Below are 26,584 nucleotides of genomic sequence, written 5' to 3'. Positions count from 1 at the left end.
CTCATGGTGCTGCTCTAAGTCCCACAAAAATAAGTCACCTGGAGTTCTTGTTTAAAGATTCCTGTCCCATCCCCTATGCACGCTGATTTATCAGCAAGAGCACCAGGTGATTCTTAACAGTGAGGTTTGAAAACAATGTTTTACAGAACTACCTAGGGCACTTAAAAATGGACCTGTTTTGAGTACCACCCCCAGATTGTGGGCTCCCCTGGTGGTTCAGATGGTAAAGAATCTGCCTCTAATGCAGAAGACCTGGGTTTGATCCTTGGGTCAGGCAGATCCCCTGGAGAAGGACATGGCTACCCACTCCAGTATTCTTGCCTAGAGAATTCCATGGACAGAGGAGCCTAGTGGGTTACAGTCCACGGGGTCACAAAGTGTCAGACACAACTGAGCAACTAACATTTTCATTTTCCCAAAGATTGGTTTATTTGGTCAGTGAGTCAGATCAGACAGATATCTTGACTACATTCACTAGGAATTACTGATAAGAAACATCAGCAGTTATGTTTATTAACCAACAGTCTTGGTGACAAAAGTTCTGTCAAAACTGCAAATTAGTAGGGCTAAGGAGAGTTGAAGTAAAATGGTCCATGTTTAAAAATCACACTGGATACTCTTTTTTACAGGAGCATAAAATTTAATGATTTGGGCCAGCAATATGCTGAAATCCTAGTTAACAGAAATGAGATTACCATGGTTTTCATGTTCACTGTCCACAACAGGTTCAATGACAGAATTGAGAGCTTTTTCCATTTTAGCACAAAATGTGGAAGATGCTTCCTGGATCCTCATAACCAGATTTTCCTGCCTCTCTGATCAATGTTTTTCCCCCCTCAAGTCTTTGTACTGTATTTTGGTAGCCTAAGAAGATGGAATAGGGTTCTTCTGGAATGAAATGACTGACTCGAAAGCCCTTCAATGAATACTTAAATCTCTAGGTAGAGACGCATTTACAGCTAAGAGGAGCTTCTGACCTGATTTCACTTTCCAGGATCGTGACATATTTTACAGGCAGCACTGCAGGGAGGCCTAGCTAAACATCACTAGCTCTGCATCCTCAGGGAAAAGCCACAGAGCCGCTTACTTAGAGAGGGCTGAGCAGGCACAAATATAACAAGAGTCCAGGTGACATAGGGAATTCCAAATTGGCAAGAAAAGTTGAATTCTATTTTCAGTTCTAGGAAAGTCATAGCATTAATTTTAATAATGAACAGACTGAGTGAAAACTGAATCCTAATCCAGTTTTTAAATGTTTCCTACCAAGTTAAGTGCAATCAATATGAACAAAGTGCTTTTCCATCAGCAAGTAGAATGAGCTGGCCTCTGCAACAAGGGCTCCTTGGCTAATAGAAACTTCCCTCAACTGAGAGGATTAATCAAGGCTCCCGTGAATACCATGATTAGGACTTCTGCGCTCAGAACTAAGGCTGATGAATAGCTAACCAAATACAGGGTTCAGACAGGAACCGTGTTAAAGGAGTGAATGTGCACCATCTTATTAGCAACTGCTGGATGATTCCAATTCCTTCCTGTACTGTAGTTAACAAGTAGATGTTCAGATGAAAAGGACGAGTGTGAATTCATGGAGAACCTTAGTTACATCTGAGAAGTCAGAGAAATTTTCAGAAATGCTTCCAAATACAAAAGAGATGATGGAAACATAAAACCCAATGAATTCAACTGCTCTCCCTTTTTAATCAATTTTACACAATGATATTGTACATGAGTAATCACATTAGGAGACAGGATGGGTTTCCTGTACATATACAAGATGGTGCAAGCTCATTCACTGAGGCTTATAGGTTTTTATCAGTTTCAAGAGGAGAGGCAGTACAAAGCTTTTTCACACAGGTGAAACACAAGACGACGGAAGACAAGACAGAACATTAACTCAGCAGAGGTGAATTCTTAAGGCGTGTGGCTCCTGCCCACAGAGTCTGCCACGAACCAGGTGTAGAGGACTTTCTCTCCCGGGGATTTAACCTTTGATGAGCACAGGCCTGTGGGACATGCAGCTTTGTGGTGATGCCACAGCTCAACCACACCAACCTTGACACTGAAGCAAAGCGTATCTTCCTTTCTCCAAGTATTCTCAAGGGTAATAAAGCAATTCCTGGTCACCCTACTCCTTGGGTAACCCACATTCTAAAATATATGATTATTAATCTGGCAACATTCTCAAGTGTTTTGGCAAAGTACCTCAAACATCTCATCACTGTGCATCTACTCAACTAAAAATTCTTTGAGCTTCAAGATCTTTTCTGACTTCCCCCCTAAAGTTGGCAATTACATATAGAATAAACTTACTAGTTAAAAGAACTAAACAGAGGGCAGACTTTTCCTTACGAAATAAAGCAGGAATGGGAAGGGAGGAGAAAGTCTAGGACACACATCAACGGAGGAAGCTAAGTCCACTAACGACTCTATCACTTTGACACAACCCACTAACAATTCTGAGCAAGTGTGTTCCTACTTTCCTTTTTCACACCCAATCTCATCAGACACAGGAACTGTTAAATCTTCACGATGCTGATCTTCACTTGGCCACGGAATTCCCACGGCAGGCAATGGGGAACAGTGCCGACCGGCATGCACAGTCAGGTACAGCTTCTTGTGGCCAAAATTAGACCTTGTCACTGACTGGGACGGGTTTTAGTTCTCTTGCTTACGTACCTCAGGAACATGTAGGTTGAAAGTCTACATTAAACAAAGGCTTCCAGGACACAACAGGGAGAGAAAAACCCATGCATCTCATCCACATCTATTTTCCATCCTTCACAAAGCCCAACCCTCTTACAGTGATTTCATATCTGTATAAAATGGCTTTTATAAACAGGTTTTTAAAAAGAAAAAGGAGAAATCAGTTAACTGTGGCTGAGATTTGACCTAGAGAAAGAAAACAAAATGTTTACTCGATTTAAAAAATAACACTTTTACAAATAAAAGATAATCTTCAATCTGTAATTCTATTACTTAACCATCTCTGGAAGCAGAGTATTAATACAAAATAGGAACTGATTTTTTTCGTGAGATAATTCCACAGAATTTCAGTGAACATTTAACATTCATTTTCTTTGTAAATTCCATGTAATAATCAGTGGCTACTGAAGGTTTCCTACGTGTGATTTTGTATTTTTGCACACTCCTTCATATGACCTATGTCCTGGGAGGATCTGTGGTACGAAACAGCTGAAGGACAACTATTCCTTTCCTGAAAGAGTACAATCGGATTACTCCCTATCTCACGCCCACCGCTGCCACACACACAGGTGTTGTGTAGTCACTGAATTGTGTCTGACTCTACGTGACCCAATGGACTGTAGTCGGTCAGCCTCCTCTGTCCATGGGATTTCCCCGGCAAGAATACAGGGGCGGGTTGCCATGCCCTTCTCCTGACCCAGAGATCGAACCTGAGTTTCCTGTATTGGCACACAGAGGCTTTACTGCTGAGCCACCTGAGAAGCCCATGCAGACAGTTACCAATTCCTAAACTCAGAACTCAACACTACTAAACCCTGTTATGACGAAACTACCGATGACAGTTAATGCTGAAATAGTCCTTACTCCTGACCGGCTTCCTGAAGAAAACAGCTTAACCTTAAACAGCTGGGCTGTGCGCTTCTCTGCTGGCATCTGAGTCAAGACACAAGCACCCAGTGATGCCAAGTCTCTGAGGTCCTCCTCTCACAACTGTCTCAAGCCCTGCAGAGCCCTACCTCCTGCCTCTAGGAGATACAAACTCACCACCTTCTCCACAGAAAAGAGCCCCATGCAGTGTCCACATCTTCATATTTATTTCCATAGTAACAACATGGAAGTGAGTTAGGAACCACCACGGGGGTGAAAAACTGCATTGACTTCTGAGTTAAATCCCCAAACAATAAATTTCAACTATTTCAAGACTTCTGTTGACTTAACATTTATTGAATCAAATGCTGAACTGCCCCCCTCTGCCTTAGAAATCATGTTAAGACAGTTTGTTTGTCTTGTAAAGTATCTACGGTGGGATCTGACTTCTAAGACCTAAATGAGCTTGACCGTTACAGTCCATGAAGCATGACTGTACATAGATTTCTTGATCTAACATTCAAGAGGACATTTTTCAGTACTACTTTAATTTTGATCTGCCCCTAAAAGGCAGAAACCTCATCTCACAATCCTCTGCAACTTATCTCAGTATTTTAGAGTAAAGGAATGAGAAGAGGTCAAGGCATAAAGAAAACCCAGCTTCTTTAGGCACAGTGGAGCACAGAGCTCCTGGAGAGACAGCCTCTGTCCTTATCTGCTCAAGGTTGTTGGTCACAGTTCCCTTAAACATGCCTGGAAATGCTGCCAGCAACAAGAGACTCAAAGGAGGGGACCAATTTTCATAAAAGAAGTTAACACGTTTAGGAAACACACAGAGTGAAACCAGTCAGCAACGGCCTATGTGTAAGACTTGTGCTCAAAGCTTTGGTGGGCCTCCTTGGCCTGTTTCTCAGACACCAAAACTCATTCCTGATTAATCAGCAACACACGATCAAACCAAAATACAGAAAAACATACTTTTGTTCAGAAGAGGGAAACAAAGGCACAGAAACCTGCCAAAACAGATTTTTTCCCCCCCGTAAGAATAGTATGGTTGATTAAAATAGTTTATCACTAGTAAAACTTGTACCACTAAAGCAGACAATACAAATTAGTTTTTTAAAAAAATGACATTCACTGAATTCCTGGTCTGTGCATTCAATGTGAATCATCATTTCAAAAATATATTACAGTTAAAGGTTTGTAAGGAGTTCTGGCTGGGGTTTCTACACTATATTTAGCATTTCAGATGAGAAGTACCACAAGGGTGGGTTAGGTATCTACTGTCCCTTTGTATGCCACGTATGGTGATTAAACAGTCTATCTCCTACTGCAGGCTCAAAGACGTCCAGGGTGAGAAGGTCTAAGTGATATATTCAATAAGTTCTATACCCCTCATCAAAGGCAGCCCTGTGCATCAAATTCCATACCTAGAAAGTTCAATAAACTGTTACACTTTAATAAATACTTCTGCGTATTTGTTCACCTTCTGCTTTTAAGCTCAGCTTAAATGTTGTCAAGGAAACCATTTCACAAGAGGGTACATGACAACCTACCATCAGCAATATTCCTTGTTTATTAGAATCTGAAGATGTCCATATTACATCAAATATAAATATATATCATATTTACATTTCCTTCTTAGCTTTTCAATTTAGGTGAGTGTATTTATAGATAATGCCACTAATGTTACCACTATTTTAATCCTCAGTGCAACTGGTTATTTTCCTTCTGTTAGATGCTTCCAAGATTAGACAGCATCTTAAAAGAGGTGTACTGTTCTTTTTTTTTTTTTTTTAATGAAAAGAAAGAATGAGTATCCATAAACAGAGATCTAGGAATTTTCTAGATTTGGGTTGTGTTTTTTTTTGTATTTCAAAATACCTGAAAAATGTGGTCCCTTTTTGCAGTACTATTCTCTATGTGGGGACAAGAAATTAATGAAATATGCAACTCAGAAAGGAAAAGAACCCAAAGAAAAGAGAACCTGCTTGTTAGCTCATTAATCTGTTTAGTAAAGATCTGTTTTAAAAGGTCTGAACACTGTACAATATTATACAAAAACAATCTTCAGCCTTCAAAGCAGCTGGTACGTTTTCTGAGAGATCTGTGTGCCCTGCCAACAGTCCGCCGCCTTGCTGGGCCTTTGTCTCGGTCACTTTCGGTCATCGATAGTCTTAATGAATTCCACGGCCGCCGTGAACTGCATCCACCAATAGGACTCCTCTCCAGACAGACAGCTGGCATAAAAGCTACTGATGTACTGAACAGTGGACAGCAAACAGGGTGGATTTGCCTAGAGAAGTGAAAAACAAAGTCAACTACTCAGCCGGAAAAATCATTTATGGTAACATCTTTCAAATGTTTTCCTGTGAAAAAGAGATACCAGTCCTTTTCAAAATAATCCCCCAAATCCTTTTTGGAACTAATTTGTAAACCCAAGTTACTGTGAGGAGCAACAGTGTATTGGAAAGAAGACTCAGGTTCTAATCCTAGCTCGACTATCTAGAGCTTTCTAGCCTAACAAAGCACTTGACCTCACGGGTCCTTAGAGGGGCTGCACTAATCCCAGTGGCTTTACTCAACATCCCAAGATTCCAGATAAGGAAGGAAATGCTGCAGACAAATTGAGTTATATCTGTTTAGTAAGTAAGGATAGAGCAGAGAAAGAAAAAAACTAAAAAAAAAGAGTAGGCCCTCTGCTGCAGGAGGCAGCACAGAAACTCCTGCTTTTCACCTCCAGGCTCAAGTGTGTTAAATCAGGAGGGCAAGCTAAGGCCTGCTCCTTAAAAGGGGCTTAGACTGGCTCTGCATAGGGACTAAACACATCACCTGCGGAAGGGAGCTGAGCAACGGGCAATAGGAGGAGTGAAGCAGGCTCATCGCACACTGATTCAGAGTCAGGGTTCTGACTCTGAGCTAAGAGTTCAGGCTGCAGAAATACCGCAACATTAAGAATTAGTAAGCTATATGTCAAATACACTTTAGACATCACCAGAGGGCTGAGCTGACTGGAACACATACTGGCTGGCTGTTGTGCACCCAAACTGCAGGGTCCCCACCTCCAAACCAAAATGTTCAAAATAAACCATGTGAATGGTGACACTTTAAAGTCAAAAAAGGACAAGAGGTGTCAGTGCTTTTAAAAACAATATGGTACAATTAATAAAATGTGAGGTCAAAGAGGAGAAAGATGACAGGAAAATGTAGTAGTTTATGTGATAACCACTATGAAGAATTCAACATGAAAGAAGATGGTAAAAACATGACCAGAGAACCTGCCCTCATTCATTCATTCAGTAATTACCTACTGAGCTCCAAGCAAGACCTTCAGGCACTGCTTTAAAAAGCTGAAAATGTTCATCTAGGAATCTAGCTCTTCCTTTCTTTGGAAAACCCTAACTTCAGAACAGAACATAACTTGACGTTAACTACTTTCTTCCTGGGTATCACAGAGCTGGAAACTTGTAAAAGAGTCAAAGTCTGTTAACACCTGGCGACCCTCTGCACAACCCCCCGAATCAGGATGGCAAAGAAACTCTTCTCACGGGTGGTAGCGAGGACCTACCTTGATCAACACAAACACCAGCACAGGGACGAAGTCATCTGCCCCTGGGACGGAGTCCTCGTTGGCCAGGCTCAGGAGGTTCATGATCGTGGAGCACATTCTCAGGATGCACTGCACTTTGTCCCGGGGCGTCTTGTAAGCACTTATTGTCCTGATTTCTGACTGTGCCGAGGGCCACGGTGCCTCCTTAAGATAAACCTAAGCGAGACCACACACAGACTGTCATGCACGTGGGAAGCAGTGACCAGAGCAACCTCTACGTCAGGAGGCGGATGGGTGAAGCCGCTGCCTTTTCCCTTTTTCAGAAAAACCAAATTGCAATTCCTCCCCATCCTCCCACTTCAGGATTGAAGCCTAACTTTTAAGCTTTTAAATTATTTGCTTTGAATTTTAAAATAAAACCACCCAGAGAAATGCCCTGGCCGTTGAGTAGTTAGGACTCTGAGCTCTCACTGCCAGGGCCCCAGGTTCCATCCCCGGTCACTGGGGAACTAAGATCCCCAAGCTGCATGATGCGGCCCCAAAGGAAAAACAAACAAACACACAAACCCACCCAGAAATATAGTAATAGAGGCATCTGATAACACAGAACCTAGAATTCATAAATTTAAAACAATTATCTTTCTTAAAAGAGCTAGAATGGGACTTATCTATGTATTGCAGCTGATTCCAAAAGCACCGACAAGCTACTTTTACAATAGCTTAAAAATTAGTATGTACCTGTGTTGCAGCAGCTCTAGAAATCAAGGACAATTAAAAATTTTATGCCAATTAATATCCAGATTCTAATGAAACAACCAGAAAACTCATATACCTAAAACTTTCCTGTTTCCTGATTTTGTAAGAGGTGTAAGACAGGTAAAAATGTACTATTAGGAACTAAAAGGTAATTCTGAGGTCACATTCAGATTCAGTTCCCTCTTCTGGACAGGAGTTTCCACACTCTCTTTGAAGTTCCACCAGATCCTTTCATATGGGACATTCCTGCAGAATGTTCTGGAAAGAACACTGGCTATTGAGTGGTTAGGACTCCAAGGCTCTATATGATAATAAAAGCATCAGTGGAGTGTGTGGTTGCCGCAGGAGGAGTGAGCTGTGAGCAGGAAGCCCTGCCTACAGGGGGTGATGTCAGGGCGGGGGCTACCCCAGGCTGGCCCTCCACTCACCTCTCACTACTAAGGTCCTTTCTCAGGCTAGGGAATTTTAATCCACGGAAAGACCTTTGAGAATTTTATTGGCTGAAGGACATCCAGTGCAAGTGGTTTCTTTATAACTTACTATATTCTGCTTCCCTGAAAAATTGGTAACATGTACATAGCACACCAAGACACTTTTAATTGAATAATACCATCCATACTGTATAAACTGTTATTACCTCTGGTATCTGCAGAGCTCTGTGATTTGCAGTCACTACTTTAGACAATCTCTGAATATGTTCATGAAGAACCCTGAAAATGCCCCAAAACACATATGTAAATACATAATTCAGAAAAGAAGGTATGCAGGTAGTCATAATCGGTTTCCTCAAAACACATTTAAACCATTTTAGACTCACTTCCAAATACAGATTACCATTACAGTTGAGACTCTCTCTTAGCTATAAGTATTCTGTCCTGGTCAAAAACTCTCACGTTTAGGATCTGCTTAGAAAGGCTCAGGGAGCCAAGGGGATGCAGGAGGAAGAGTGGGAACCCCTCCTTTCTGGACCAGGGAAGTGTCCACAGGAGAAGTGAGGGGACTCCTTAGCCCGGAAGCTACCTGGACAAGCTAACTGGTGAACAGGCTAAGAAGAAGTGGAGGGGTCAAAGGCCAGAAACTGGAGAGCACAGACGCTTTGATGGAGAAGGGATGCTGAGGACGCTCACCTCTCATTTCAGAGATGACAATGATTAGGCCTAAAAGGTGAAGGATTTCCCTAAGGCCACACAGTGGTGAGTCTACGCCCAGTCTCCTGCCTTTGAGTGTCCTTTCCAGAACACAGTGCTAACTCTCTATAAACCTGCAAAGATGACACGGAGGGGACAGAGGCATACTCGGCTTCAAAGGTCCTCTCTGCAGTAAGCAGTTTGAATGTTCCCATTCCTCATCCCACCCTGGAAGCCAAAAACTGGGGCTCTGGAGAAAAAACAGAACCCAGTTGGCAAATTGCATACAGAAACTTGGGGAGGGGTAAAAAGCCCGAGTCTAGGAACAAGTGAGGGAGGCAGGTGGGAACGATCCTAACCCACTCAAAGGAAAGTGAGCTCTCTCAAATATACGAGAGATCTTAAAATTTCCATGAAAAAAGTGAATCTTACAGAAACCACCAGTGTCCCACCCTGAGGTCCTATTACATGGGCCCCTCAGGGCCGCTGGCACAGTGAGTCACTGTCACTGCTCGGGGCACACGGTGGCCACTGAGCAACACACTCGGGGACAGAAACCGGGTCATAAAATGCAGAAGAGGAAAAAATTAAAATGCTGAGTTTCACTACCCCCAAATAACCACTGTTACCCTTCTAGATTGTTTTTTTCAAGATCAGTATTTTTAGGATTGTTTTTAAAAATAGGCTTTACTGAGATTTAATTCATATGCCATACACTTTTTGATATTTTGATATTCAAATACATATCATTCCCAATAAATAAAAAGAACATATCAGAAGTCACACACTGTGCTTGATGCCCCAGTGGAGAGATGAATGAAGCGTTGTGTTCCTGGACTCAAGAAGGAACCATCCGGTGGAGGACAGAGGCGTTCATCAAACAATCACACAAACCAGTGATCCGGAACAGAGGGCGGTTCTGCCCCCAAGGGGCACTTGGCAGTGTCTGGAGACGGCGTGGTTCTCACAGCTGGTAGGGTACTACCAGCCAAGGCCAGCCATGACGCCACATGTCCCACAAGGCACAGGACAGCCTCCCACAGTAAAGAATCATCTGGCCCGAAATGTCAGCCATGCCAGCTTGAGAAACCATGACTCAAGTGTAAAACTGCAATGGTGGCAAGTGCTAAAGAAAGGTACCCAGGCCTGAGGCAGCCCTGCCCTGCCAGGGCATCTCACCCAGGCAGACAGGCTAGGAAAGGTTTCCCCCGAGGAAGTGAGGTCTGAGTCCTGATCTGAAGGGTAAGAGTAGGTAGAAGAAAGAAGGGAAGAATAGCTGCGGCAGAGTAAACAGCAGTGCCTTCCACAGCGGCCAGGCCAGTGTACACGACCCTCCAACCCAACTCCCAGCATCTCTGAGAACACAGCGCTTTCCTTCTTTCCGGTCTGGTAACTCTGAGAGATGCAAAAAGGAAACACGTATCTTTTCCTTTACTACTCAGATACCACGTCTCATGAATAGCTTGTCTAAACTATGGGGCTGGCTGGGATAGCCCTACTTAGTCCATCACAGGCAGGAGCACTCACTGGTCACGGAGTATGTCCCCGTCCTGATTTGGGTAGAAGGCAAGTTTGAAGATCCGGTTCATCACACTTCTCTCAATGGCCAGCTGAGCGTCCTGAAGCTGTTCCTCACTCGCGTTCTGCCATATGACGTCCTGGGCCATCGCGCCGTACAGGAACTGCAGAAAATCTTCCACTTGGGCGGTTTTATCATCAGCGGCTGTGAGTTTCTGAAAGTCTCCAATGCAAAATAATATGCTTTAAAATAGAGTATTTGAACGATTTTAAATAGGAAATTATTAGAAAGTAGTTAAAAATAGAAAACTATTAGAATCATAATCTACTACTGTGCCGCTACCATGCTCTCAAAGCCAGAAGTATCTGGGCATGGTTTCATTTGGGGAGAAAATACATCCAAATCATTAAAAACAGGGGAAAGGTAAGACACATGCAGAAGTTTAAGAACAAGAGGTTTGTTACAAAATGATATGCTTTGTTTAAAAAAAAATAAGAAAAATTGGGTGCATCCAAAACTTTGTTAATTTTGCCAACTTTTTAATAAACCATAGGTATTCAACCAGGATAAACACGACATTTATTGGTTGAATATCAAGGTTTAATTACTAAGAAATAACTGGGAATTTAAGGAACTGCTCTTAGACAGGTAGGTACTTAAAAAGTAGCAAAAGAAAACTTCCCAAATCTTCCCGCTAACATACGGCTTCACCGAGGGTCTCTGGTTACCTTGAATGAATTCCCTGATCTTCTTCTCTTTGCTCTCAAGCAGCAGCCTCACACAGACGGTGGTGAAGTATCGATTGGCCACCTCTTTGTCCCGCAGAACCCTCTGCAGTAGCCTTTCCAGGTGAGCCTGCGTGGTCTGCAGTCCTTGTCGACAGCGAGTGAGGTAAGCAATGTAGGGGGCCCGCTTCCTGAAAGGAAAGACGCTGCAGGACGCCAGACACACACAGCGCACACCTTCCTTGGAGATGAAGAGTCCTGACTTTTCTCCAAAGGAAAAGAACTACCCCAAAGACTCTGGTTTTACAGATGAGCCTATCGGGCTGCAGACAACCATCCTGAGAACTGACTATTTTGCCAGGTCAAGAAACAGAGTCAGGACTCCCCTAGCGGTCCAGTAGTTACAAGTCCGCCTGCCAAAGCAGGGAACATGGGCTCGATCCGCAGTGCGGGAAGGTGTCACATGCCGAGGGGCAAACCTGCGTGCCACAGCTACTGAGCCTGAGCTCTAGAGCCTGTGTGCTGCGACTCCTGAAGCCGGCACACCCTAGAGCCTGTGCTCTGCAACAAGAGAGGCCTGTGCTCTGCAACAAGAGAAGCCGCAGTGAGGAGCCCACACACCACATTAGAGAAAGCCCTCACGCAGCAATGAAGACCCAGTGCAGCCAAAAATTATGCAAGGGTAGAACGTACACTACAGAGAACAGACCCAACATTTTATAACGACTTTAACTGAAGTATAATGTTCAAAAAGCGCATCACTACGTTGTACACCTGAAACTAACACTGTAAATCAACTGTATTTCAATTAAAAAAAAAAAGAAAGAAACAGAACCATTTACTGGTCCGAACACTCAGCTCCCTAACTCCCTAAACACTACCAAATCTCTTCCCATCACTGGTCTGTTCTGCACTGGAGCACAGTCTCCATGCTGGTAGAACCTCGTACTTGACAGGAAGTTGACTGCTACAAAAGACTAAAATAACAACAAAATACAGGCTGATATATCACAAGATCACTAAATATACCACCAATTATCTGCTTATAGTCTAAACGCAACAATCACTAGAGCACCCATTCCCTAAGCCTCTTTACTTCCTAAGCTTCTCAACTTAAATGTCAGCAGTGATAGGCAACAGGCAAATGGTAACAATTCCTAGGACTCCTCCTGCTTCCCTGGTCCGTGGAAGTAGTCTTTTCTATCACCACTAAAAGAGGGAAATGACATCCTAGTTATCCTGGCCCCACCTCCACCAAAGATGCTTTTGGGCAAAGCTGAAGTCAACTGTACTCTGTTACTAAGATCTGAGTGAGTGAGTGAGTGAAAGGCGCTCAGTCGTGTCTGACTCTTTGTGACCCCATGGACTATACAGTCCATGGAATTCTCCAGGCCAGAATACTGGAGTGGGTAGCCTTTCCCTTCTCCAAGGGATCTTTCCAACCCAGGGATCAAATTGCACCACAGGCAGATTCTTTACCAGCTGAGCCACAAGAAGCCCAAGAATACTGGAGTGGGTAGCCTATTCCTTCTCCAGCAGATCTTCCCCACCCAGGAATTGAACTGAGGTCTGCTGTGTTGCAGGCAGATTCTTTACCAACTGAGCTATCAGAGAAGCCCTAGTAAGAGCTGCTCGCTTACAACTACACTTCCAGACTAAATATCCACATATGTTGCTTGGAAATCTACATCCAGGAAAGCCCAGCACTTTGCAGTGAGCCTAGATTCATTTCTGAAATAAGGGCTGAGAAGAAAATACTTGCAGCTGAAAACAGTTATACAAGTGAAACAGGCTGGGGATGTTACCTGTAGTCCTCGGCGATGGACGCCAGCAGCTTCCTACAGGTCCGGTTATCAAAGCGGCACACACAACGCATTGTTTCCTGAAGCTGAGCCATTAAGTTCTTATCTTGTAAGTTAATTGCTTCAGCTATTTGCACTTTTAAGAAGCAGACAATTTCATTGTCTAAATAAAAAAACATCAGAATTCTGTTACTGTTGAGAAGTTCCACAAGCTTTATATAAGCTGAAGGTCATCCCTCAGCCTGTGGGAAGTCAGTTATGTCTGTATCAGTAAAACTAAGCAGAACCAATCAGAGAACATTTTCACAAACCACGAGTAATCCAAGTGCCCTTCACTTCAGTTCAATTCAGTTCAGTCGCTCAGTTGTGTCCGACTCTTTGCAACCCCATGAATTGCAGCACGCCAGGCCTCCCTGTCCATCACCAACTCCTGGAGTTCACTCAAACTCACGTCCATCGAGTCAGTGATGCCATCCAGCCATCTCATCCTCCGTCGTCCCCTTCTCCTCCTGCCCCCAATCCCTCCCAGCATCAGAGTCTTTTCCAGTGAGTCAACTCTTCACATGAGGTGGCCAAAGTACTGGAGTTTCAGCTTTAGTATCATTCCTTCCAAAGAAATCCCAGGGCTGATCTCCTTCAGAATGGACTGGTTGGATCTCCTTGCATTCCAAGGGACTCTCAAGAGTCTTCTCCAACACCACAGTTCAAAAGCATCGATTCTTCAGTGCTCAGCCTTCTTCACAGTCCAACTCTCACATCCATACATGACCACAGGAAAAACCATAGCCTTGACTAGATGAACCTTTGTTGGCAAAGTAATGTCTCTGCTTTTGAATATGCTATCTAGGTTGGTCATAACTTTCCTTCCAAGGCGTAAGCGTCTTTTAATTTCATGGCTGCAGTCACCATCTGCAGTGATTTTGGAGCCCCAAAAAATAAAGTCTGACACTGTTTCCCCATCTATTTCCCATGAAGTGATGGGACCGGATGCCATGATCTTCATTTTCTGAATGTTGAGTTTTAAGCCAACTTTTTCACTCTCCACTTTCACTTTCATCATGAGGCATTTTAGTTCCTCTTCACTTTCTGCCATAAGGGTGGTGTCATCTGCATAGCTGAGGTTATTGATATTTCTCCCAGCAATCTTGATTCCAGCTTGTGTTTCTTCCAGTCCAGCATTTCTCATGATGTACTCTGCATATAAGTTAAATAAGCAGGGTGACAATATACAGCCTTGATGTACTCCTTTTCTTATTTGGAACCAGTCTGTTGTTCCATGTCCAGTTCTAATTGTTGCTTCCTGACCTGCATATAGGTTTCTCAAGCGGCAGATCAGGTGGTCTGGTATTCCCATCTCTTTCAGAATTTTCCACAGTTTCTTGTGATCCACACAGTCAAAGGCTTTGGCATAGTCAATAAAGCAGAAATAGATGTTTTTCTGGAACTCTCTTGCTTTTTCCATGATCCAGCAGATGTTGTCAATTTGATCTCTGGTTCCTCTGCCTTTTCTAAAACCAGCTTGAACATCAGGAAGTTCACAGTTCACGTATTGCTGAAGCCTGGCTTGGAGAATTTTGAGCATGACTTTACTAGCGAGTGAGGTGAGTGCAATTGTGCGGTAGTTTGAGCATTCTTTGGCATTGCCTTTCTTTGGGATTGGAATGAAAACTGACCTTTTCCAGTCCTGTGGCCTCTGCTGAGTTTTGCAAATTTGCTGGCATATTGAGTGCAGCACTTTCACCGCATCATCTTTCAGGATTTGAAAGAGCTCAACTGGAATTCCATCACCAAGTGCCCTTAACTGATGCTAATATAAATGTGTTACATTGAACTGCATGGAACTGCTGTATAGTTTAAACACAGTTGAATACTGGCAGTTTCATATGGTTCCTATAAAGCATAGGGAAAAAACAAACTCTCATGTAGCAACCTACCTTCTGGGTCTGTATGGTCTGGTAAACCGTTTCTTGTTGAGTGGGTTAGCACTGGGAAAGCCACAGAATCCGCAGAGCAAAGAGCGAGCCTCAGTTTCTTTTTTGCATCTCTAAAAAACAGATGAAAATACAGTCATTTCTTTGTCCAGATATGGTCACATTCTATAAACTATTATCTTATTTACTATACAAATTATTGGGCTTCCCAGGTGGTGCTCGTGGTAAAGAACCTGCCTGCCAATGCAGGAGACATAAGAAACATTTGATCCCTGGGTCGGGAAGATTCCCTGGAGGAGGTCATGGCAACCCACTCTAGTATTCTTGCCTGTAGAATCCCACGGACAGAGGAGCCTGGTGGGCTATGGTCCAGAGGGTTGCAAAGAGTCAAATACAACTGAAGCAACTTAGCACACACGCACATACACAAATTAATAGGCTAGCTCAGGACTCAAATGTTTCAAATGGTCATAAATAAAAGATAATTTTTAACTTACTGACACCTTGCTTAAGGAGTGGGCTTTCTGGTTACCTGAGAAGTAAGGTTGTAAAGGTGGCTCTGAGCAAGGACCATTTGGTAAAGTCACTAGAATCAAACAAATCCTTTCTGACGTTCCAACATCCACTGAATTCTATGCTAAACGTGATGACAAGTCAGAAAGCCAGATTTTGCCCATGCTGGGAAGGAATCAACAGAAGTCATCAGGACCATCTCAGCACTCAAACTAAGGAAGCCTTCCACCACATTTCTCAAGAAATGTTGATCCTGCCAGAAGACAAGCTTGTGACAAGAAGACCTTTCTGTTGCCTTGTTCATCAAAACTTTGTATTGAACCAAAACCCGCTCAACTTCTGACCACTGAACCTCCTGCTACCACCTGGCAGAGCACCCTTCAGCAAGACATCACCCTCCTCAGCAACGCAGTCCTTCATGCTGGGAGGGTCTTGGAGGGCAGGGATCAGAGCTTCTTCAGAATGGCTGAGGCTGCCTCCCAATAAAAGGAGTCAAAACACCTCTGAGAGCAAGCCAGAGTTTGCTCCTATTGCAGGATTATCACTTGTCCACCTCACCTGACTGGTTCTGAGACCCACCTTAATGGTTTGCTTCCTCGAAAATGAGTAACTTACGAATCGGCTCAATCAACTGTAATATTTGCCTACTTTGTAAAGACTCCGAAATATAAAGCAGTGACATCATGGCTGGAAAATAAAAATTGTCTCCCACTACACCCCATGCCGTTTTACCATAGGAAAAAAGTATAAAGCTCCATAATATTTAATGATAAAATGATATGTACAGCACAGGGAATATAGTCATTATTTTATGATAACTGTAAATGGAGTACAATCTTTTAAAATTGTGAATCACTATGTTGTACCCCTGAAACTTAAACAATATTATAAATCAACGATACCTCAATAAAAGTAAATAAAATGATATGCTATTAAGAGTTTACTTAAATTAAGTGGGGGAGGAAGTAAACATGAAACAATACTGGCCACGTATGAGTAACAGATCTGGGGAACGGGTACATCACTGTACTTTCCCGTTTTGTACAAGCTAGAAAGTTTCCAAAATAAAAAGTTTAAAAAGCTAGAAAGACAGAAACGGAGAGATGGACAGATAATTAATGCTTTAAAACTGATAATCCAGGGGCTTCCCTGGAGGCTCAGTAGGAAAGAATCTGCCTGCTAATGCAAGAGACAGGAGTTCAATCCTCGATCCGGGAAGATCCCACATGCCTTGGAGCAACTAAGCCCGTGCACAACTGTTCAGGCTCCTAAAGTCATTTTCTCAAACTGTGTTAGAAATCGAGGGAATGAGGAAGATGATAAACTGGGAGGGCTCCAGTAGGCTTACTGGGGAAGTGGGTTACTCAACAATATGTGGTCCCTGTGAGCCCATGAGGTTTGCTTGGCTTTTTCATTCTCTGAATTAAAGCCTTTGTATATGACATCCACAAGGCGAGCAAAGTCTTCTCAGTGCACAGCGTTTCGTTCTTACCTCCCTGCTCTACATGTTTATTAAGGGACTCAAAGAAACACCTGACTTGAAGTGACTGCAATAGTGATGACAAATTCAAACCCAAAGATTCTAAGTCGTATACAAGAAATACCTGTAAGAGAAGGCTGAATCCTGAGGGTGAGCCGCTTGGCTCGCAGAATCTGGGAGATCGTCAGCGGAGATGTTCTGCAGGGTTTCGTCACGAGGAGAGTCGTGTGCGCTTTCACCGTCACCCATGACTTCTAAACAAATCCCACCCCCGGCAAAAAGGATAAGCAAGTTAATCCGGAATATTCTAGTACTGGTAGGTATTCAGAGCAACTCAACGATAAATTAAGCTGTGCCCTCTGAAAAGAGTTCTTTGAGAGAGAAAGGGAAAAAAAAAAAAGAAACTTCAAACATATAAATAAACTGCCTGCAATGATAATATATCAAGAGAGCAATTGAGAATAATTTTACTTCTTATCCAATTATAATCCAAAACAATGAAAACCTTTATTAACTTAATAAAGATAATACTCTGTAACCACAATCACTGAACCACAGAACTAAAAGGGGGTCTCAGAAATCATTTTATATAACACTCTCGTTTTTCAGACGTGGAATCCTGCCCAGTCAGGAAGCAGCTGGCTGTGACCCTCTCGGCCAGGCCACACTGAGACCCCTCATCCTCACTCCAAGGGACACCCCCCCAATCCTCCCCACCTGAGAATGAGCTGGGGACAAACTCACAAATGCAGCCAGCACAGACCTATGGTGCCCCCACAGTTATTTTTATGTTTCTAATTTATCCATTTAGATAATACATGCATGTATACAATCAAAAGAAATGACAAGTTCCTTAGTGTAATAAAGATACTGTGCCTATGTGGAAAAAAAAATCTCTATTCTTAGGAGATCATTTCAAATACTTCAGGAAAAAAATACATATAGAAAATGTGGCAAAACATTAACAACTGGTAAGTCTAGGCAGATGGAATATAACAGACCTTCACTGTACTATTCCAACTTTTTTGTTATTTTAAAACTTAAAAAGAGTAGGTGGTTTTCTCAGGCTCCTGTGAGTCCCCCTTGAGCCAACTCATGTTCAGTTTGTCAGAGACTCTTCCAGAGACGCTCTAATATTAATCTTGGGGATTATACCATGGTTTTTTGACAACTGTTTACGGGAGCTACTAAAGGGCTACTTGGAAGAATGGATACGTGTGTACGTACGGCTACGTGTGTACGTATGGATATGCGTGTGTACGTATGGCTACGTGTGTACGTATGGCTACGTGTGTGTGTATGGATACGCGTGGGTACGTATGGATACGTGTGTACGTATGGCTACGTGTGTGTGTATGGCTACGTGTGTACGTATGGATACGTGTGTATGTGGCTGGGTTGCTCTGCTGTGCACCTGAAACTACACTGTCAATTGACTAACTCCAATATAAAAGAAAAAGTTAAAAAAGAAAGAGGCTACTTTCAGTTCAGACCACTTTCATGGCAGTGATATAAAAGTTCCTATTCCGTTCTTTATCAGGATGGTCACCTGCACTTTCGTAGTTTGCCAGAGCTCCCTCACTGGGGCTGGTGCGTTTGATGGCATTCCTGTATTTGTCCAGAATATCCTCAGCGACCTGAGCCTGTGCACTGAGTCTCGGGCTGGGATCATCTGCGGGAGGGAAAGGAGAGGAGAAGAATTAGTGCCCCTTGGTTTGCATCCACTCTGATGTTAGTACGACACCAGTAGCATAATCCCAAAGTCGGATTAGGAGGTAAGACTTTTTAGAGCACATATCTCAGTGTTACAAGAGGCACCATGCAGCTGCCTACTCATCCCAGGTCTAGGTCTGAGAGCCTTGCCAAGGCATGAAATTGGGACGAATAGCTCCACTTTCTCATCATCGTCAGATTTCTGCATGACACTGTCAAACAGTTCAGTGCAGACTGAATGGATGATGGGATCCTACAGTGTTTACACTCAAATCACTGTTATTAGCAATGCATGCTAACAGAACTTCCAACAAGGCGTTTTTATACTCAGGCTTCATTTATTCAGACATCTCTATGCTGAAGGAGGAAAAAAAACGTATTCAGACTTAAAACTTAACCCTTTTAAATACTTTTAAAATGCCTTCCTCCACTTTTCCTTCATGAATTTTTCTCTCTACACCGTATTTAAAACCTTCAGGTAATTCATATTCTATCTCACTGAATCTCACCATGACAGTTACAGGTGCTGGACTAGAGAGCACTTTTGTGCATGCAGTGGCGTCAGAGGCACTCCCAGAGAATCTAGACATTCTGGGAGAGTGCTTGAATTGTACCTGGCGTACACAGAGAAAAGGTTTACCACCATCACAGGTACTGACAGGCCCACTATCCTGTCAGCAAAATAAGCACATCAGTTATGTTTTCCTGGAGTCAGATGGCAATGTCACTAATTAACAGTTAACAAAGCAAAGAAGTGCTACAGATCTATGGGACAAAACATAGTTCCATGGTGAGATGTGAATTCCTGAGACAGATCTAGGCCAAGCAGGTAATATCCACACTCCGGTAGAATCCCATTTTTTTAAAAAGTCTTAAAACATATATTTTTAAAAAATCACTAGAATGTATATATTCCTATGTGTTAACTGCAGCTAGTGTGAATAGCAGCTGACATTTACTGAGCTTAGCACGTGCCAGGAACTGTGCTGAACAATAACCCTACAAGGGAGGTACCATTACCACCCCTATTTTCAAGAAAAGGAAATCTAAGTAGAAAGAGGTTAAGTGGCATGCTCACAGGCTCTTCTTCTCTTTCTACAAAAAACAATATTTAGTGTTTGTGTCTCTGTAAAATTGTGGTAAAACTGTAGGGAGAAACAACTGCCAAAATAATTTAATTTCTGCTATAATAATTTCAATGCATGGTAAGAAAGTCCTAAAAAAACATGATCTTCAAAATGAAAACTTACAAAACCTTTATTGTTACAAAATCTTCTTTCTGCTATTGGTTTTGAGTGCTGTTGAAAGCTCTGAAAAAAGGCTAAACATAGTGAAAGCAATAATGTTGCTTATAACCTTTATTTCTATAATGCCATTAAAAAAAAATTTATCTGAGGACAATAAACAACAAGAACAAATAACTAAAACATACAAAAAATGCTATATGTACAAGGGGATGAGTGTTCCAACTTATCTTAAGTAGTTTTTCATAGTAAAAAAATAAAATTGCATATGATTAAATATCCAAAAGCAAGAAAATGGTTTACATTGCCATAAAATCATGATAGATGATCCAAGAGCCAATAATGATTAAAAAACCACCTATGTCTAGGAGAAACTGGGAGAGGGTTTATGAAATAACGTGTGCTAAAAGGATACAACTCTGATTTAATCATGAAAAGCCGTGTCTAGGTATGGAAAGATTCAGAGAGAATATGAAAAAAAGAAAAGGTGGCGAGATGATGGACAGACTGTTAAGAAATTCATAACATTTCAAAAAATTGATTTAATGATACTTTTCCGTGAGTCATTAATTAAGAGTGTGTAGAAATTTCTGCACCAGTCGGGCAGCTAAACTGCTTGAATCAAACACAAACAAAATGGAATATTTTATGGGAAAAACTTAGTCAACTTAGCTTCTCCTTTAGGCACCAAGAACTAATAAAAATGTATTGCCTAAAGACACGAATAAAAAATAATTTAAAACTTCTCCAAAGTTACTAATTCAAACATTTTGAAAACCTGAGATTTCTTCATTGAGTATTCCACTCTGTAAATGGTGGTGGTGTTCTAAAACGAGGAGCATGGTAAGAAAACACGGAAATCTTGCCCAAACTATGCCTTTCCAATTCTTCTCAATCAGACTAAGTGCCAAGATTCATGTGTGATTTGACTTAACACACACAACCCTTAGCACAGTGCCTGGCATGAGTCAGATGTTCAACAAGTGTTTGCTGGTTGAATGAGGCCTGACTGCTCTCAGCAGGAAACCTGGCCTGAAAGCACAGCTACTGCTGATAAAAGCCCTTTATTCCAGGAAAGTCATTTCATTAAATAAACAGGAAGGGACGCCGGGACATAGAACCGTCTACATGTATTTCAGAGCTAGACATGATGGGGCTATGCGGTGAAATGGGATTCTACCTGTACTATGCTGAGCTCTTTGAGGAGGATGTTCTTTTGAAACTTATCCCATTTTTAAATAAAAACCTTCTTTTTACCTGAGTAGGATAACATAATTTAAAAATCAACACAAGAAAAAGAGAGACGAGGAATTAATTTCCCTCCAGATGCTCTGCAGTCACTGGAGACAGTACACAGCTATCAAACTCATGGTTGGCTTGTCAATACTACCTCTCATACTTTTTCCTTTCAGGGTGTTCATTCATAATATGCCAAAAAGAAGCTGCAAAAATACAAATGCTGCATGAGGTAAGAACCCAACCCCTAGTTATATATTCCTTGGGTCAGATAACAATGTTAACATGATTCAAGCTGTAAAAAAACTGGTCAAGTTTACAAATCTACTGATGTTGTTTGAACACTTCTCGGGGAAAAAAGGAAATGATTAGGTAAAACAGAATTTCAGTGATCCTAAATAATCAAGAACTATAGATGGAAATAAACTGAGACTTCTACAATCAACGTTAAAGGAAACTACCGTCAATGATCCAAAGATACGGCATGCACAGCGCTGAAACCGTCACCACACTTTCCTCAAAGGCATGGGAGGTCGTCATCCCACTAAGATGTCGGGTGCTAGGGCAGGCCCAGAGGCTCAGGGTCAGGGGCCTCATCATAAATGCAAGTTATGACAATGAGGATGATGATGGTGGTGGCGGTCTGCAGGAAGAGCACACTGTGGCCGCCAACTGGAAACCACAGAGCTATGAGAACATACTCCCCACTGTACACACACAGACACACTCGTCTAAAAAGGCAACGCTTATGGCACCCAAGAGAAAGTGTTATGAAATATGTGCTCTGGGAATGAAGGAGCCAGGAAGTCCATGAGTCTACAAACCTGTGAGTGTTGAGAATCTGTCAGGCCCCAGATCATCTTTGTCTTTTTCTTGTTTTTCTTTCTTTCTAAATGGTATAGGAGCTGGAAATTAAATAAAGTCAGTAGTGTGACATATAACATACTGCACTACTCGGCAGACAGCAGTCATTCTGGAGTTAACTGGTGTGCCAACATTTCTAAGTGGAAGGAAGGTGAAAAGTTTAAAAGCTAAGAAATCCCGAGTGTCCACTGATTATCATTCTTAACATAGCATTGAAGGTTCTTAAAGAAGTTTTCAGAATCTGCTTTGAGGTCATCTGCCACAGGAAGAAGGATTTAACAGGAATCTACTGGCACTGAATCAAAACCACTGCCTCTTAACCTCTGCTCAAAAAAACACAACACGTTCAAAGCTCTGAGCCTCATTCTCTCCTCCTCTAGTGGGCCTGAGTCTGGCGTGAGAGCAGTGCTCCTCAGCTCCTGAGCACCACAGTGCCGAGAAGCGGCCTTCGGAAGCAGCCCCTCCCTTTAGTCCTGGATAATCTCTCCTTCCTAGAAGAGATGCTTTTGCCAACTCAGATTTCAATACCTATTGGAATGATGCCAGGCTATTCACACAAAAAAAGCGAACAATGTACACAACTGCCTTCCAGAATAAACACTAATATTCAGGGTATTATCATTCTCAATGATTATAAACATAAGAAGCTTAAGTTTATTCCAAGAATGTAAAGAATGAATTTTCAATGTTTATTAATAGCATCCCTTTTCCCTGCAGTAATTATTAGCAATACATATGTCAAAAGTCCTACATGTTTAACTTCAATGGAATATAATATTTAAACAACTGTGGCCTGCCTGACTTTCATTTATGAAACCATTGCCACTTCCTGCAAAGAACAGGAACTATCACTTCTAAAGCTGTACCTTAGCATTCACCTGAGTGAAAGCATTTTCTATAACCTCAAAACAGCATGAAACTCAGGCCCCACAAGAACCTCCCAGAGGAGTTGAAATTTTAGCTCTCTGAAAGAGATTTGGGGGCTTTGCTTCTTGTTGCTATTATTGCATTCTGATATCTTATAAAATTACCTTTGGGCATGGCAGAAACAAAACGTTTTCTCCACCAAGGTCTGTTCCTGTCTGATTTCTCATCATCGCTATCTTTGCGTTCTTCAGTCTGCAGAAAAAGTTTGATGTTTTATTTGTAGTTGGACAGCAGGATAAATTACTATGAAAAGGATTTTAGTTAGTCTGTAAAATACAAAAACCACTCATTTGTCTTCAAAGCAAAACTGTTCTTATTGTGGTACAGGCAGCTTCTGGAACATAGACGTATACCTTTCAAGCACTAGACTGATTGATTACTTGAGGGCAGGCATTATCTCACTACTGTCAGTAAGCCAAAAGGGTAATAGAGTCCAGCATAGAGTAGGCACTCAATAAATACTCATAAGGGATGACTAAATGCAATGCAGATAAAATCTAGAGATTTGGAGAGAGGTAGCAGTAGTATTAATAATAAAACTAAGTATGTACTGTGTGCCAAACACTGAATGAAAAACATGTATTACCTCATTTAAACTTCACAGTAGCCTTGTGGGTGCTAAGTGGCTTCAGTCGTGTCTGACTCTTTGCAACCCCACGGACTATAGCCTGCAAGGCTCCTCTGTCCATGGGATTCTCCAGGCAAGAATTCTGGAATGGGTTGCCATACCCTCCTCCAGGGTATCTTCCTGACCCAGGGATCAAACCTGGGTCTCCTGCATTGCAGGCACATTCTTTACTGTCTGAGCTACCAGGGCAGCAAAAGGGCTTAACAATAATATTTATAGTCTCAGGAAATAAATATTACTAAGCCCTCTTTATAGATGAGAAATATGAGGCTAAAAAAGGTTATCTCCCCAGGTTCCCCAAAGTTATACAGACTGGATGTGGCACAGCTGCTCAAAGCTAGATGTGACCAATTGCGAAGTTGCTGCTTTGACCATCAATTATGAGTTATCATTAAGACTACATGTCAAAAGGCAGAGACTATAATTCCTTTACTAATCTATGATATGACCTTAGACAAATCATTTTATTTTTGTTTTCTCATCTACAAAATTGGAACTAAAAATACCTTCTCTGAGGGCATCCATGTGAATGGGATATCAGAACCTAAGAAGGGAAATGAGGGCACCCAGGGAGGGTTCAGTGGTGGGGGTGGGATATTCATTACGAGGGAGACTCATCAATTAAGTACCTACATGAAGAATCATGAAAGCAGGCTTCTCACTGCTGGAGAAGGGAATTGCAAACACAGAATGAGAGACATGAATTCTGCTGTTCTTGAACTGGAAATGTTTCTCTACATAGAAAGATAGAGAAATATGCACTGGAGCATCGGGTTGGCACCTAAGTCTCACAAGGCTGGGGGAGGGAGGCTCTTTGTGTCTCATTCCAACTTTTTTTAGTAACCCTGTGAGTGCTGAAAAATTAAAAATAACAACTTATTGGAAAAAGAAAAAAAGCAGTTCCTCTATCCATCTCTGAAGGAAACCGTGAGGTTTAAATGAGATACAAAATCACTTGTAGAAAAGTTAAAAGTATCATAAAAATGCAAGATACTACAAAACCAAAGTAGAGGGATTTTTTTAATGGGTTAAGGTGCTGGACATACCAGACTGACAAACCACCTTTAGACATGACTACTGTCCCTCCTTCACCCTAGATTTATATATTCCGCATTAATTTCAGGTATCAAGAGAACTAGGCAGATGGAACACTAACTGTAGCTGACCATAACGAGCAAGCTCTTCTGCATGGCCTGTGTCCCGTACCTCTCCTCTTGAGGAGTCCTTACTCGGGGATGAAGATGAAGAGTGAGGCGCAGCCACCAAAGAAGTAGCACCAATGGCTGCAGCTGGAGGGAGTTCTCGCTCTTCATTCCCTGGGCGTCGGTTCCAGCTGGGGTCGCTCATCGGGCGCCGGACAGAAGACACGACGTCGGAGCTCCTGCTGCGAACTAATCTCTCGGGGTACGAGTGCCTTTGCTTAAACGCCTCCATCTCAGCTGGAGTCAGGATATGGGAACCGAAGGTAGGCAACCTGGCCTCGTTTCCTCCCACAGCTCCTTCCAGGATCGGGGGGTCTGGGGGTGGGTGCGACGGCCGGGCATAGTGAACCTTCGGCCTTACCACAGCAGAAGCTCCCCCTGCAACACAGGAAAAACATTCTCAGCTGAGACACAACTGGTCCCAAAAGGCATGAACAAAGGGGTTGTAGTTCTGCTCTTCTGGCCGTGATAGAACAGGAGCCAGAAAGTTCACCCGACTACTTTACCTTCGTGCGAAGACAATGGATCAAACATGGCAAGCAGAGACTCTGACTGAGACGGAGGAGAGGTCAGCTGGTGGGCACCTGAAAGACACGGGCAGACGGTGTGACCAACTCAGGAGTCATGACTCAGAGGCAGTCTCCACGCAGCGAAAAAGGCTCTCTCTTCCACAGGTTTCCTTTTTGACCAATCAGAACTTGAGGGGCATACCAGAAAAAGCAGTCTAATAAATAGTATATTCTGATTACGTCAAATTCACTTTAGGTTTTTATCTACATACATGGATTTTAATTATGTTTAAGTGGTCTAGTATCCATATGCCTATTACTTTTAATGGCCAAATTATATTGTGGTTATTGCAAAGAGCAGAGTCAGAAGATGAAAATCATCAAAACTTTCAGAATGTTTTAAGTTTCCTGAGTCCACTTTGCCTTCACCTATAAAAACAAATACTACCTACAGCAGGAGCATAAATTAAAAGTTCTAAAACTTGAAATTCACTATTGTTCTCAGCAACAGAGAACTCATAACAAAAGTGAGTCAAGCTACATTATACCACAAAACAAACTTGAACCTCTAAAATACGTTATTTTAAAGCTACAGAGTAAAAGATGATTCCTCTGAGCATGAGTGCTCAGTCGCTCAGTCATGTCCGACTCTTTGCGACCCCATGGACTGTAGCCCACCAGGCTCCTCTGTCCATGGAATTTTCCAGGCAAGAATACTGGGACAGGTTGCCATTTCCTAGTCTAGAGGATCTCCCCAACCCAGGGATTGAACCCATGTCTCTTGCATATCCTGCATTGGCAGGCAGATTCTTGACGCCTGTGCCACCTAGGAAGCCCCCTCTAAGCATATGTCTAAACAATCAAAATGAGAGACTATTAAAACACATAAGTATGCAGAGACTAAAACTCACAAATATATGAAAGAAACTGTTGCTCTAAACTTTCTAGTCTGAGTTCTTTTTTGATAATGAATGATAGTATGATTTTTCCATTTGATTTTCCTTTTATTCTGTCTTATAATTACTTTCCTTTCTAAAAACTACAGAAATAGTTTATCATTAGGAAAGATAGCTTAGAATTATCAGTTTTCAAGATTTTGGTCTTAGGTCATGTAAAACATGCTTAATTTCTTTAAATTATTTTTTTATATTTTGGCTGCACCACACAGCACGTGGTATCTTAGTTCTCCACCCAGGTTCCAACCCACATACCTGACAGTGGAAGTGTGGCGTCTCAACCACTGGGCTGCCAGGAAAGTCCCTTACAATTTCTTAACCCTAAAACCTTA

The 26,584-nt window shown here is 42.2% G+C and overlaps 1 protein-coding gene across 7 annotated transcripts in view; it reads right to left on the bottom strand.

The window, feature by feature from the left end:
* Positions 1-619: 619 nt before the first annotated feature.
* Positions 620-26,584, bottom strand: part of GAPVD1 (GTPase activating protein and VPS9 domains 1) — a 76,143-nt gene continuing 50,178 nt past the window's right edge. For 2 of the 7 annotated variants that reach the window (XM_010810351.4, XM_010810353.4), the window contains exons 14-26: positions 25,294-25,371; positions 24,792-25,165; positions 23,062-23,149; positions 21,991-22,071; positions 18,523-18,645; positions 17,098-17,227; positions 14,984-15,093; positions 13,053-13,212; positions 11,251-11,453; positions 10,531-10,744; positions 8,514-8,586; positions 7,139-7,336; positions 620-5,866 (exon numbers count right to left, since the gene is read on the bottom strand). In XM_010810351.4, the coding sequence (XP_010808653.1) occupies positions 5,726-5,866; positions 7,139-7,336; positions 8,514-8,586; positions 10,531-10,744; positions 11,251-11,453; positions 13,053-13,212; positions 14,984-15,093; positions 17,098-17,227; positions 18,523-18,645; positions 21,991-22,071; positions 23,062-23,149; positions 24,792-25,165; positions 25,294-25,371 (1,973 nt within the window). In that variant the 3' untranslated portion in view covers positions 620-5,725. 7 annotated transcript variants of the gene reach the window in all.

Source organism: Bos taurus, chromosome 11 (assembly GCF_002263795.3).
Source record: "Bos taurus isolate L1 Dominette 01449 registration number 42190680 breed Hereford chromosome 11, ARS-UCD2.0, whole genome shotgun sequence".
NCBI lineage: Eukaryota > Metazoa > Chordata > Mammalia > Artiodactyla > Bovidae > Bos > Bos taurus.
The sequence above is the reverse complement of the archived record's forward strand: the minus strand, read 5'-3'. Positions and strand labels throughout refer to the sequence as shown.